The 14,915-nt window shown below is 37.7% G+C and overlaps 1 protein-coding gene across 1 annotated transcript in view; it reads left to right on the forward strand.

The window, feature by feature from the left end:
• Positions 1–14,685, forward strand: part of STPG2 (sperm tail PG-rich repeat containing 2) — a 260,198-nt gene extending 245,513 nt beyond the window's left edge. Inside the window, exon 11 of the mRNA XM_023528407.1 lies at positions 14,558–14,685. Coding sequence (XP_023384175.1) covers positions 14,558–14,685 — 128 coding nt within the window. The remainder of the gene's footprint in view (positions 1–14,557) is intronic.
• The last annotated feature ends 230 nt before the right edge of the window (positions 14,686–14,915 follow it).

Raw genomic sequence — 14,915 nt, forward strand, 5'->3', positions numbered from 1 at the left:
CCAGTTTTCCCAACACCATTTATTGAAGAGACTGTCTTTACTTCATTGTATATTCTTACCTCCTTTGTCATATATTAAGTGAGCATATAGACATGGATTTATTTCTGAGCTCTCTGTTCTGTTCCATTGATCAGTGTATCTTTTTATACCAGTACCATGCTGTTTTGAATACTATAGCCTTGTAGTATAGTTTGATATCAGGTAGTGTGATACCTCCAACATTGTTCTTTTTCAAGATTGCTATGGCTATTCGAGGTGTTCTTTAGTTCTATATAAATTTTAGGATTATCTGTTCTATCTCTCTGAAAAATGCCACTGGTATTTTGATAGGGATTACATTGACTCTATAGATTGCTTTGGGTAGTACGGCCATTTTAATGATGTGGATTCTTCCTACCCATGAGCATGATATATGCTTCCATTTATTTGTATCTTCTTCAATTTCTTTTTTTCAATGACTTATAATTTTTCTAAGAACAGGTCTTTTACCTCCCTGGTTAATTTGATTCCCAGGTATTTTATTGTTTTCGATACAATTGTAAATGGATTGTTTTCTTAACTTCTCTTTCCAAAAGTTCATCATTGGTATATGAAAACGCCACTGACTTCTGAATATTGATTTTGTATCCTGCTACTTTACTGAATTTATTGATCAATTCTAACAGTTTTTTGGTGGAATTTTTAGGGTTCTGTATATATGGTATTATGTCATCGGCAAATAATGAGAGTTTTACTTTTTCCGTTCCCATTTGGATGCATTTTATTTCTCTTTCTTGTATTATTGCTGTGGATAAGACTTCCAATACAGTGTTGAAGAGGAATGGTGAAAGTGGGCATCCTTGTCTTGTTCCTGATCTTAAGGAAAATGCTTTTAGCCTTTCCCCATTGAGTAATATGTTAGCTGAAGCTTTGTCATATATGGTCTTTATTATATTGAGGTATGTCTCCTCTATTCTCACTTGGCTGAGAGTTTTTATTATAAATGGCTGCTGGATTTTGTCGAATGCTTTTTCTGCATCTATTGATATGATCACATGGTTTTTATCTTTTGGTTTGTTAATATGGTATATCACATTAATTGATTTGCAGATATTATACCAACCTTGCATTCAGGAATAAATCCAACTTGATCATGATGTATGATATTTTTAATGTATTGCTTAATTCGGTTTGCCAGTATTTTATTGAGGATTTTTGCATCAATGTTCATAGGAGATATCAGCCTATAGTTTTCTTTTTTTGTAATGTTTTTGTCTGGTTTTAGAATCAAGGTAATGGTGGCCTCATATAAGGAGTTAGGGAGCCTTCCCTCTTCTTGAATTTTTTGGAATAGTTTGAGAAGAGTAGGTGATAATTCTCCTTTGAATATTTGGCAAGATTCACCTATGAAGCCATCTGGTCCAGGACTTTTGTTTTTTGGGAGATTTTTGATTACTGATTCTATTTTATTGGTGGTAATCGGTAGGTTCAGATTTTCTGTTTTTTTTTAGACTCAATCTTGGGAGATTGTATGTTTCTAGGAATGTATCCATTTCTTCCAGATTGTCCAATTTTTTGATGTATATTGCTCATAGTATTTTCTTATGTTCCTTTGTATTTCTGTGGAATCTGTAGTTATTTCTCCTTTTTCATTCTGGTTTTATTTATTTGAGTCCTCTCTCTTTTTTCCTGGATGTGTGGCTAATGGTCTGTTAATTTTGTGTATGTTTTCAAAGAAGCAGCTCTTGGTTTCATTAATCTTTTGAATTGTTTTTCTAATCTCTATTTCATTTATTTCTGCTCTGATCTTTATTATTTCCTTCCTTCTATTTACTTTGGGCTTTGTTTGCTGTTCTTTTTCTAGTTCTTTTAAGTGTAAGGTTAGATTGTTTATTTGAGCTTTTTCTTGTTTCTTAAGGCAGGCCTGTATTGCTATGAATTTCCCTTTTAAGATTGATTTTGCCATGTCCCATAGATTTTGAGTCATTGTGTTTTCATTTTCATTTATCTCTAGTTATCTTTTGATTTCTTTCTTGATCTCATGGATAACCCATTCATTGTTTAGTAGCATGTTCTTTAACCTCCATGTGTTTGTGTATTTTCCGTTTTTTTTTTCTTGTAGTTGATTTCTAGTTTCATACCATTTTGATCAGAGAAGATGGTTGATATGATTTCAGTCTTCTTAAATTTATTGAGACTTGATTTCTGTCCTAACATGTGGTCTGTCCTTGAAAATGTTCCATGTGCACTTGAGAAGAAAGTATATTTTGCTGCTTTGGTGTAAAATGCTCTGGAAATAAGTATTAAATCCATCTGGTCTAATGTGTCTTTTAGACCCATTGTTTCCTTGTTGACTTTTTGTCTGGAAGATCTGTCCATTGGTGTCAATGGGTGTTAAAGTCTACTATGAGTGTATTACTGTTGATCTCTCCTTTTATGTCAGTCAAGAATTTCTTTATGTACGTAGGTGCTCCTATTTTGGGTGCATATATGTTTACTAGAGTTATGTCTCTTGATTTATTGATCCCTTTATCATTAGGTAATGCCCTTTTTGTCTCTTATTATAGCTTTTATTTTAAAGTCTATTTTATCTGATGTAAGTATAGCTACCTCGGCCCTTTTTTCATTTCCATTTGCGTGAAATATTTTTTTCTATCCCTTTACTTTCAGTCTGTGCATGTCATTTTATCTGAAGTGGGTCTCTTGTAGACAGCATATGCATGGGTCTTTTTTTTTCTTATCCATTCGGCTACCCTATATATTTTGATTGGAGCATTTACTCCATTTACATTTAAATTGATTACTGATAGGTACATGATTACTGCCATTCTATTATTCGCATTTGTTTTTTTCTTTTTCACCCCTTCTCTTTACAGAAGACCCTTTAACATTTCTTGTAATGCTGGCTTGTTGGTGATGAATTCCTTAAGCTTTATCCTGTCTGGGAAGCTCTTTTTCCTCACCTTCTATTTTAATCAAAAGCTGTGCTGGGTAGTATATTCGTGGTTATAGATTCCTGGTTTTCATAACTTTGAACATTTCTTGCCAGTCCCTTCTGGCCTGCAAAGTTTCCATTGAAAAATCAGCAGACATTCTTATGGGAGTACCCTTGTAAGTAACTAACTGCCTTTCTCTTGATGTTTTTAAGATTCTCTCTTTGTCTTTGACTTTGGCATTTGAATTCTGATGTGTCTTGGTGTAGGTCTGTTTGAATTCCTCTTGTTAGGGACTTTTTGTACTTCCTAACCTTGTATATCTAATTCCTTTGCCATGTTAGGGAAGTTTTCTGTCATGATTTTCTAAATAGATTCTTCATCCCTTCCTCTCTCTCATCCCCTTTACGTACTCCTATGATCTGGTTATTGTTACACTTCATGTTGTCCTAGAGGTCTCTTAAACTATCTTCATTTTTTTAAATTCTTTTTTTATTTTTTGTTCTGATTGGGTGTATTCTGCTACTTTGTCTTCCAATTCACTGATTCTATCTTCTGCTTCATCCAATCTATTGTTAAATCTTTGTAGTGTATTCTTCATTTCAGTTATTGTATTTCTCGTTTCTGTCTAGTTCTTTTTTATGGCTTTTATTTCCTTTTTTATGCTTACTATCTTTTGTTCAGGTTCTCATTGTGCTCATCCATTCTCTACATAAGTTCATTGAGCATCTTTATAACCATGATTTTGAACTCTGTCTCTGGTAGGTTGCTTGCCTCCATTTCATTTAGCTTATTTTCTGGAGTTTTCTCTTGTTGTTTCATTTGTGGCATGTTTCTTTGTTTTCTCATTTTATTAGTCTCTCTGTGTTCATTTCTATGTGTCTGGAATATTTGTTTTGTCTCTCAGCCTTGGCCAGATGGCCTAATGTGGAAGGTGTCCTGTGTGGCCCAGTGGTGCACTCTCCTTGATTCCCTATGCCAGGGGGCTCTGGATGAGATATTTGTATGGATTGTGTGTGATCTTCTGTTGTTGCCAAGTCTTCATTATTGTTAGTACATCAGTGGATGGGATTAACACTCAGGCTGACTATTTGTGGGAATTGGCTGCACCCACAGAGTAAGAGTTGCTGTGTGGAGGCTGACCCCAGTGAGCAGGATTTGCCGTAGTAGGCTTGTATACTTGTTGTAACCACCCTTTGTGTGTGCTACTAATGGGACTAGTCAGGAGTTGTTCTCTTGTGGTGTGGTGCCAGCCTCCAGATATGTTGGTTTTGTGGCTCCTTCAGAGGGACTTCCCTATAGGCCAAGGTCCGTTGCTGCTTTTGCTCAGGGCTACCTGTTGGGAACTGCAAAGCAATCCACAGATGTTTGTTGTCTATGCTGGATCTATAGGTAAGTGGGAGAGACAGTGCTGTAGGCAGTGATCGGTTATCTCCCATCCCTGACCGATGGTAGTTTAGCAGAAGGACCAGTGCTCCTTAAGGCCTGATACTGCCTGTCAGTTGCCTGTAAGTCTCTGAAACTGGATGAGCCTCTGGGTTATATTCATGTTGGGTGGCACAGGGACTCTGGTAGTCTCCTGGGTCTATTGATTAAATTTCTCCCTGTACCTGCAGTGTCACTTTACATGCCAATGCTGTCTCTGTGGCTCCCTGTACATGTTTCTACTTGTAGCAAGGTCAGCTACTGACCACCTTGGGCCTGTATGCACCAAGGCAGGGGCAGGGGCAGCTGCCTATCAATGTGTAGCAAGCATTTTGTGTATTAGATGGAGCAGGAGCTCAGAGAGTCAAGAACCATCAGGCCAATACAGACCCATGCAATCCCCTCAAGAGATATTACAGCTTGTACAGGCAGCAGTAGTCTGCCCACAACTGTTTTCCCCAAAATGCACTAGCCAAGGTCTGTAGCCTGTGTAGACTGCACAGCCCCAGAGCCAGACAGGGAGGCTACCTGTCAATGGGCTGCAGGCACTTTGTGGCTTGAGTGAAGCAGGATCTCAGGGAGACAAGGGCCATCAGTCCAATATAGCCTCAGTTTTGCTCCACCTTTTTTGCCTGGGTGTTCTTGCTGAAGTCACAGATCATAGTGAGACCAGATCTGATCTGGGGCAGTCCCACAGACCCCTGTGCTCCTCGGACACACTATTGCAACTCTTACAGGCAGCAGAGTTCTGTCTACCTATGATTTTCGTGTGGTGCCTGCCTTGTGCAAACCAAATTTTGTTGCCTGTGTGGATTGGGGATCAGGGGAGGGGAGGGGTAGGTCTGTGGCAGGTATCTGTCAATGGGCCACCTGGGGCAATTTGTGGGTAAGGTGGGGGTGGGTCTTTGAGAGACAGTGGCAGTCAGATCAATACAGCCTCAGTCTTGCTGCAACTTTGCTAACCTGTCACCTGTTCCTGCAGAAGTCTCAGATCACAGCAAGATCAGCTAGTGTCTGGGACTGGCCCATAGATCCCTGAGATCTGCCCAAGATTGTGTTGGCAGCAGTAATCTGCCTGACCCTATCTCGGAAATGAGGCTCACAGCACTGGCTGCCAATTGGAATGGAAATGCGCTCACAGCGCTGTCTGCCTGCTGGGAATGTTTGGCCCTGAATTCCAGCAGGGCCTGGCAGCCATCCAGCAACAAAAAAACCCCTAGCAATCTGCGGGTTGGGTGGGGTGGGCTGATCTCCTCAGGCCAAAGCTTCCTATTGGCCCTGTGGGAGGGGTCTGCACAGTCAAGCTGGAGTGGTCTATAGATTGCCCAGTAGTGGGCTGACCTAAGGCACAATGTGGTTGCCCTTCTAGCCCTAGTTCTGGCACCAGGTAATGCAGACTTTCTCAGTATGAATCCCACATGAGCCTCTGACCCACTGCGGGTGTCCTGGTTGAATGTCCACAGGTCAGAAAGCCTGTGCCTGGGTCCTTCAAAGGGACATCAAGGGTTTCAGTCTCCTTCCATCTCACCCAGACAGCTGGAATCCACTTTGGTTTTTACAGTCAGAGTTATCGAAAGCTCCTCTTTCCTGGGCTGGGACCCTTAGCTGGTGAACCCCCAAATGAGGCCAGCACCCCCTTCTCCTTCAGGGGAGCCGCTGCAGCTCTCCCTCCCGGTGTTCTTCCACTACCTGCGGGTGGGAGTCCAGCCCAATTTGTGACTTATCCCCTCCTACAGGCTTTGATGTGGCTCCTTTATATTATCAGATGTAGGTGTTACCATCAACTGGACTTCAGGTGATTCTCCATGTTTATTATTTTATAATTTGGTTGTAATTTCAATGTGGACCTGGGAGGAAAGGAACCCTGCTTTAACCTAGTCCGCCATTTTCCTCCTCAATCCGAAATATTTTTTTTTATAGAAGTAGTTAAAAGACTTTATTTGATAGGGCTATGGATGCATATTTTTATAAATATGTACTTAGAGATACACAGATAAACAGATATTGCTGTCCGAAGATATTTTTCAGTCAAGCCAAATCCATATGATTTTGTATTTGTATGTCATAAGAGAGACAGCCTTACTGCTTTGCTAGTAACACACATTTTAACTGTTGGATGTAAGCTCAAGTAGATGAAGTTCTCAGTTTACTTAGGTTGGAGTACATTATAATAGTCCAATGCTTAGGAACTATGTTGGCAGTAATTCCTAGATACTCCATAGTAATTTTAAAATGTCATCCTTAAGTATTTAGCTTTTGTTTCTTAAAACATGTAATATCCATTTTGTTTTGGACAGAGAAGTTAACAGGATGGCAAAGCACACATGGAAATTTGGTTAAAAGTTTATACATTATTGGGATTCTTTTTTCTCCTCACGTATACACTCAATTTAATGGACTGGGCAGTTCTGCGGTAATAATCTGAAGTGCCATGTGATCAAATCGAATCTTAAAAGCAGGAGAATAGCATTAAATCTAAATATAGTCTTGGAATTGATGGTAATACTTCCTTGTATACTAATCTTTTGTCTTTGCTATTATTTTATTTGTAAAGCTGAAGAATAAAATAAGTGTGGGCAAATATGCTCCATAAAAATCTAAACTCTCTAAATGACATTTTAAAGCCATGCAGTCCATTTCAATAAACAATTTCACAGATCCTTTTTAATTTCTAAAGATATGCTCACATATGGGATACTTACTTTTCAGTAGTTTTTTGTCACCTTCACATGAAAAAAAGAACTGAATATTCATAAGAAAAATTGACTACATGATTTATAAATTTCAGCTCATTATGAAGACAGCCATTTTTTAATCTGAGGTTTTGCAGCTTTATTTATAGAAGTAGTTATTTCTGCGTCTACTCTAATGTACTAAAATGAATTTTATTTTCAATTACTCATTGTTCCTGTTCTCTCCCATTTTTGCCCTGTAGCATTGGTTGACATTTCATAGAGAGTGAGTTGGCATAGGGCTGGAAAATATGTAATTATAAGAATCACCTGCTCTTAAATTTCCCATTATGTAGTAGTCATGATTCAAGTAGACTTTTCATAGGTGTGTGATTTGGAATGAGACATTTTCTTCTTCCATGATCTGTGATTAAAATGTGACGTTTTGGTAAATAAGTAAAAGATAGTTTCTGCATAATCCAGCTGTGAATCAGAGTTGGTGGAGCAATATAAATCTTTGACCTCTATCATATAAGCAATAGTATATGTAATTGGAAATCTACTTTAAAATTAAGAGCATTATACCTCTTTTTGAACACTCTGTAGCTTAAAAGCAGGCTAAGTGCTAAAATGCAGCAAGATACATATTTTGCTTCACTTAATGCTCTGAAAAGGAATTCCAATAAAAGGAAATTCACTACGACTACATTTGAATACTTTCTGTTTTAAAATTAGTTATAACCATGAATGTAAATATTAGTTTCTATAGCATGATGGTAAAGGCAGGGGATAGATTATATTTCTTCATAATTGAAAATGAAAGTTTCCGTTACAATACTATGTGGATAATAGCCTTACCTATCACATTAATCTTTATAAATCTTTATTGTTAAAGTTTCAATTTTCAAATACTTGACTGTGGAATTATACACCCAGTTCCTGATTATAGTTTGTGGTTTTTGTTTTTTTTTTGGGATACCGAAGTAACTGGTACATTTCCCCATGCATAGTTTAATTTGTGTATTTAAGTCTATCTTTAAAAATATTATGTATGTATGTGTATATTATTCTTCTGCATTGTAAATATAAATTATGTTATTCCAAAGTCATGCATGCTATTGTTTCATAGTAAGATGATGTTTGCTATAACTCTTTACTTGTCACAGTAGATCAAAACATATTAGCTTTTATCTTAGTCAATTCAGGCATCTGTAACAAAAATAGCATAGGCTGGTGGCTTAAACAGTAGAAATCTCTCACAGTTCTAGAGTCTGCAAAGTTTAAGATCAAGATGCCCAAGGTGCTGACCAATTTGATTCCTAGGGCAAGCTCTCTTCTTGTTTCGCAGGTAGACATCTTGATATATCCTCACACAGCAGAGAGAGAGAGCGAGCGAGCGAGCGAGAGAGAGAGAGAGAGAGCGCGCACGCGCGTGTGGATACCTGCTTTATTCTTGTGATGTAATTACCTCTAAAGGGCCCATCTCCAGATACCATCACACTGGGGATAAGGCTTGGACATATAAATTTGTGTGGGACACATTTAATCCATAGCAGCTTCGTACAAGGGCTTTATAACTTTGGATATCTAGCCTGCTAATTGAGTTGGTATTAGAATGATTAAACTAGGGCCAAATGTCATCTTTTATTTTAAATTATGAAATGTCTTATGTTTGAAGCTAAGCAGTGAAAAAGTTTTATATGAACCTATCAATTTGAAAACATTTTACATTTTAAAACATCAATATTCTTCAAAGTAGGTGGTTTTGAATTGCGTGTTTACTAGGGAGCTAGAGGCAATGATTTTGTATTCTATTAATACCTTTATATTTACTCTACTATTTCACTGTTTGTGTTCATTGTTAATATTCTGTGCTCAAATTTTATATCTCCTCTCCCTATATAGTGTCTCTTTAATGCCCTCTAATTTAGTTTTATTTATCACCACTCTTCTAAAGTTACATTCTACATGTTCTACAGTGACCTCACTGTAAGTCTTCTCTTGAAATATTTTATATAGTAGACCTCTAAAACTCTGGAAATACAAGGCGTGGTATTGCTAAACATGTAAGTGGGAAAAAAATAACCTCTCCTTGTTTTTTTTAGTGTTGACTTGCCAGATTCTATTCACTGGACTGTTTCCTTCTTTGACTCTTCTCCTCACTCTTTACCTGCAGCTCCCCAGGTTCCAGTCCTCAGTTATGTGATTTTCTCTCTCCATGCACTTTCACTTAGAGAAGCCTCAACTATTGCCTCTATGTGGATAACTCTAATTTTTCTCCAGACCAGCTTTCTCATGAACTTCGGTTACATATCTACGATTATCCTCTGGATATTTCCTTTCTCGATATCTTGCCATCTTTTTTAAATATAACAGTTCAGGTATGTGATATTTCTCTTCAGTGATGTCTTCTTTCTGTGTTTCTCAGTTTCTGTCATGGTATTACCTTTTTCATAGCCATTATTCATTTTTATCTTCTTCCAATCACTACATATACTAAATATTTGTTGAATATCTTAGAAAATATTCTGAATTGTTCTTTCTTTCCCTTATCAATGTTAGTAAACTCCTTGTTAGTGTCCCTTAAACAGACTACCTTCATGTCATTCCATCCTACAAATTATTGCTAAAGTTTATTTTTTAAACTATTTTTTTCTTCATGAGTCTCCTTCAGTCTAAAATCTTCACGAGCTCCCCATTGACTATGGAAGTGGTTTTCAAAAGCTTTTTTTAAAATCATTATACAACTTTCATTAAATAAAATCTTAAATGGCACCCAAACAAATAAAACAATAAATCTAGAATTGTTTTGACTGAAAACAATTCAAGCCTCAACTTGGGCTTTACCTGTACTTTGTCTCTTAGGCATTGCCTGAAATCTAGGCACATCTGTGGAATTTTAGGGCATTTTAGAGTACAATTTGAAACCCATTGACTCTAGTACAAAATCCTCATTTAGGATTAAGCCCTGTTACTTTCAACCAGTCTGTTTGCTACTTCCAGTTGTTCCATGTAATTTCCGTTTTTGTGCCTATTATGTATGTGGCCAGTATGCTGTTAAACCACCTTTCTGCTCTCTTAAATCTTATATAGATCTCCAAATGCAGTTAAGTTACTAATTCTTCATTGGATATATGAATGAATATTTAGGAAATAAAAGAGTTGGGCATCTTTTTTCTGATGTATATGTATCTTGAGAGGGCACTATTTTTTTTTTTTGAAATTACTTCTATATTACATTTAATTAACAGGTAAACAGATATCATTCTTTTATGCTTACCATATTTCAAAGCCCTGACTGAATAATTTTAAGCATTTAAAAGGGTCAAATTTCTGGTCAAGGTGGCAGAGTAGGAAAACACTATGCTTCCCTCCTCTAAGGAGCACATCAAAATTACAACTAAACTACAGAACAACCATCATTAGAATTGCCTGAAGTCTAGCTTAACAGAAGTCTTATAACTGAGGATATACAGAAGTAGCTACGTGGAGGGGTGGAGACACACAAAGGGCTGGTCCCACGCCCATGTGTGGCGATTCAAAATTGGGAGGGATATCTTGGCTGAGGAGATCTCCCTTGAAGAGTGAGGGGTCCAAGCCCCACATCAGGCTCTACAGTGCTAGAAGTGAACACTACTCTGGCTGTGAAAATCAGCAGAGATTGTAGCTGAGAGAGACAGAGGGCAGCTGGCATCCCAGGCATTACTTTTAAAGGGCCCATGCACGGACTTGCTCACTGACAGACTCTCTCACTCTGAGATCTAGCACTGAGTCAGCAGCTCAAAAGTGCCAGTGACATACAGAAAGAAACTGAATTGTCTGGCTTCAGAGCGAGGGCTGGAGGGGCAGCTTTCTCTCAGACGGAAGTGCTTGCAGAGACCATTGTTCTTTGTTGATGCCTTCCTCCACCTACCCTGCACTTGCAGGTGGGCACTGTAGCGGAGCCTCCATCAACCTGGCTAATACTATTCACCCAACCCTGGTGATTCCCTGAGACCCCACACCATGAAACTTGCAGGCCTACCCAAGCTGCTTCCAGTGGTTTGTCCATACAAATGGCCTATCTTGGCTCATGCTTTGGACTTTTCTAAAACCTCTGAGAGGTACAAAAACCCCAAACAAGTAGCATCTGGCCTCAGCAGCTGCATACCTCTTACTAAGCAGTACCAGGCCCAGAACTGGCCACAAATCATAGCATAGCCTCTCCTAGGCACTTCCAAGCCCAGCACAAGTGGCAGCCATTTGCAGATCACTTTGTAGTTCATTGCCCCAGGCTGGGCTCAGTCAGTGGCTGACCTTGCCCTGCACCAGAGCTCCTCACAAGAAACCCCAGAACCAACTTTGGAACACACCAGAGCACCAACCAACCACCTCCACAAATGACATACCCAAGGGGTGGACTTGCTAGGCACCAGAGCCCCACCAAAGCACATCTTGTCCTGTAGGGCCATTCTCTGCACAATAATTCCTCCCCTATAGTCATAGCTAGTCCTCACAACCAACCAGCCTGAGCATCAGTCCCTCCTTGGACCTGCTAACAGCAACCCATACTCAGCTACAATAGGAGGGCACTCAAAACCCACACAAGGGACATACCTGGAGAACCTGGCTCAGTTAACTAGGGAGACTATGCCACTGGGCCCCACAGCACATCTGCTACATAAGACCCTTCTACTAAGACTGGGAGATGTAGCAGCTCTACCTAATACATAGAAACAAACAACAGGGAGTCAGCCGAAATAGGGAACAAAGACACATGTCCCCAAAGAAAGAACAGAACAAAGCTCCAGAAAAAGAACTAAACCAAATGGAGACAAGCAATCTATCAGATGCAGAGTTCAAAACATTGGTTTTAATGATGCTCAGTAATCTCAGTGAGAACTTCAACAAAGAGATAGGAAACATAAAAATGGAGATAGAAACCCTAAAAAAGAACCAGTCAGAAATGAAGAATGCAATAACTGAAATGAAGAATACATTAGAGCATAGATCCCCAACCTTTTTTGGCTGCAGAGACAGGTGCTTCTATGAGAACCTAATGCCTGATGATCTGAGGTGGAGCTGAGGCAGTGATACTAGCTAGCACTAGAGAGTGGCTGCAAATATAGATGAAGCTTCACTCGCCAGCCTGCTGCTCAGCTCCTTCTGTGCAGCCCATGTGTTGGGGACCCCTGCATTTGAGGGAATCAATAGTAGATTACATGAAGCAGAGGATTAAAACAGTGATTTGGAAGACAAGGTAGCAGAAAACACCCAATTGGAACAGCAAAAAAAGAATTAAAAAAATAGGATAGTATAACTCGTTTCCAATTTCCAAAAAAGTGCAGCTGCTGTCAGAATTAATTTAATTTTACATAAACACACTCTTTGAAGTTGAAGAAAATCTGGTCTTCAATGTGAAAATAAAATATAAAAGTTGTTCTTGAAATTATTTCTAAACAGAATTTGTCTCTAATCCTAATGAAACAGAAATGTATACATAAATCAGATTCATCAAATGAATCTTTGGCTAACAACTATTTGAGAATGATGTTAACATCACGTGTAGGAATGCTACATTTTCTAAGATTTGATATTTTCAGCAGTCAAGAATTACTATACTTGTAAATGGAAATACTACTACTAAAAACAGAATGCTATAAATAGAATTACGTCATTTGTTTCCGAAGACTATCAATATTCTAGTGTGATGAGAAAATAATAATAAAAGATATGTCTTGGCAAACTTTGGGGGTAAGGTTAGGACTGTAATCCACGAGTTATCTCAGGGTAAACGCTCCAGCTGCAAGCACTGCTGGCAAGTATTCTCGGGGCAAATAGGAAATGGGTTAAGGCCCTGGGACAACATCAAGCGTAACAGCATTCTCATCATAGGGGTACCAGAAGGAGAAAAGATAGAGCAAGGAATTGAAAACCCATTTGAAGAAATAATGACAGAAATAATGAAAGAAAACTTCCTATAATGTGTCAAAAGAAATAGACATATAACTCCAGGATGTATACAGAGTCCAAAACAAGATGAATCCCAAGAAGCCCACACCAAGGCACATTATAATTAAAATGCCAAAGGTTAAAGACAAAGAGAGAATCTTAAAAGCAGCAAGAGTAAAGCAGTTAGTTACCTATAAGGGAGCTCCCATAAGACTGTCAGCTTATTTCTCAACAGAAACTTCAGGCCAGAAGGGATTGGCACGAAATATTCAAAGCGATAAAAAGCAAGATTTACAACTAAGATTGCTCTACCCAGCAAAGCTATCATTTAGAACTGAAGGAGAGATAAAGAGCTTCTCAGACAAGAAAAAGGTAAAGAAGTTCATCACCACCAAACCAGTATTACAAGGAATGTCAAAGGGACTTATTTAAAAAGAAGAAGAAAAAAAGATAAAAAATATGAATAATATAATGGCAATAACTACATGTCTATCAATAATTACGTTACATGTAAATGATTTAAATGTTCCAATCAAAAGACATAGGGTGGCTGAATAGATAAGAAAATAAAGCACTTACATATGCTGCCTACAGGAGATTCACTCTAGATTGAAAGACACACACAGACTGAAAGTAAAGGGATGAAAAAAATATTTCATGAAAATGAAAATGAGAAAAAAAGCTGGGGTAGCAATATTTATACCATACAAAATAGGCTTTAAAACAAAAGCTATATAACAAGAGACAAAGACCCAGTAATCCCACTTGTGGATATTTATCTAAAGAATCTCAAAACACTACTTCAAAGTGCCATGTGCATTCTTATATTCATTGCAGCATTATTTACTATAGCCAAGATATGGAGGCAACCTGGGTGTCCATCAATGAATGAACGGATAAAGAAGTAGTACATATATACAGTGGACTACATTTGTCATAGACGGTTTACTGGTCTTTCTAGTATCTAAAGATGCTCTTCTTTTTTTTCATTAATACTGAGTCATAAAAGAGAATGAAATCTTGCCATCTGTGACAACTTGAATGGACCTATAGGGTACTGCACTGAGTGGAGTCAGTTAGACAGAGAAAGACAAATGTTATATGTAGAAGCTAGAGAACAGGATAAACAAACAACAGAATCAAGCTCATAGATACAGAGAGCATTTTGATGTTTGCAAGGTAGTGGGGGAATTGGTGAATAGAGGAGGGGATCAAGAGGTACAAATTAGTGGTTCAAAATAGTCATGGTGTGTAGAGTAGAGCATGGGGAATATAGTCAGTAAATTGTAATTACTGTGTGTTGTCATATGAGTACTAGATTTATCAGGGTGATAACTTTGTAAGTTATATAAATGTCTAATCACTGTGCTGTATACCTGAAACTATTATAATATTGTATGCCAACTGTAATTGAAAAAGTATTAAAAAATAAAAAATAATAAAATCTGATCCCAATATGCTAAAAAAACAAAAATTAAAAAATAAATAAAAGGAATAGGTCCAAAATTGTTCGATGCTAAATTTGTATGTGAAGAGCACAAATCTAAGAATAATATCCATATCACCAAAATCAGTAATTTAAAATATACTTTATTATTTTTACATGTTTTCTTTTAGGGCCTGCAACATACAGTCCTGTTTTACAGAAATCTTACTCCATACCCTTATTTGTTAAAGCATCAACGCGTTTCAAGGTTTCCAAAGAGATTACTCCTGGTCCAGGAACATATGAGGTCTGTCAATGATATTTCTCTTTTATGAATAGCATAAGAATAGAATGATTTCCAGAAAGTACTGACAATGTCTGTATTAAAGTCCTTTTCATATCTTGTATTCAGATTGGTCATTAATCAAAATATTTTGGCTAAGGAAGGTTTTTTTGAAAATATATTCTGACATTTTTAAAATAATTATTTAAGAATTTAAGAATTATTTAACGATTTGTCTATAAATAATCTTTTCAACATTTATATAT

This window comes from Pteropus vampyrus, unplaced genomic scaffold, assembly GCF_000151845.1.
Source record: "Pteropus vampyrus isolate Shadow unplaced genomic scaffold, Pvam_2.0 Scaffold25, whole genome shotgun sequence".
NCBI lineage: Eukaryota > Metazoa > Chordata > Mammalia > Chiroptera > Pteropodidae > Pteropus > Pteropus vampyrus.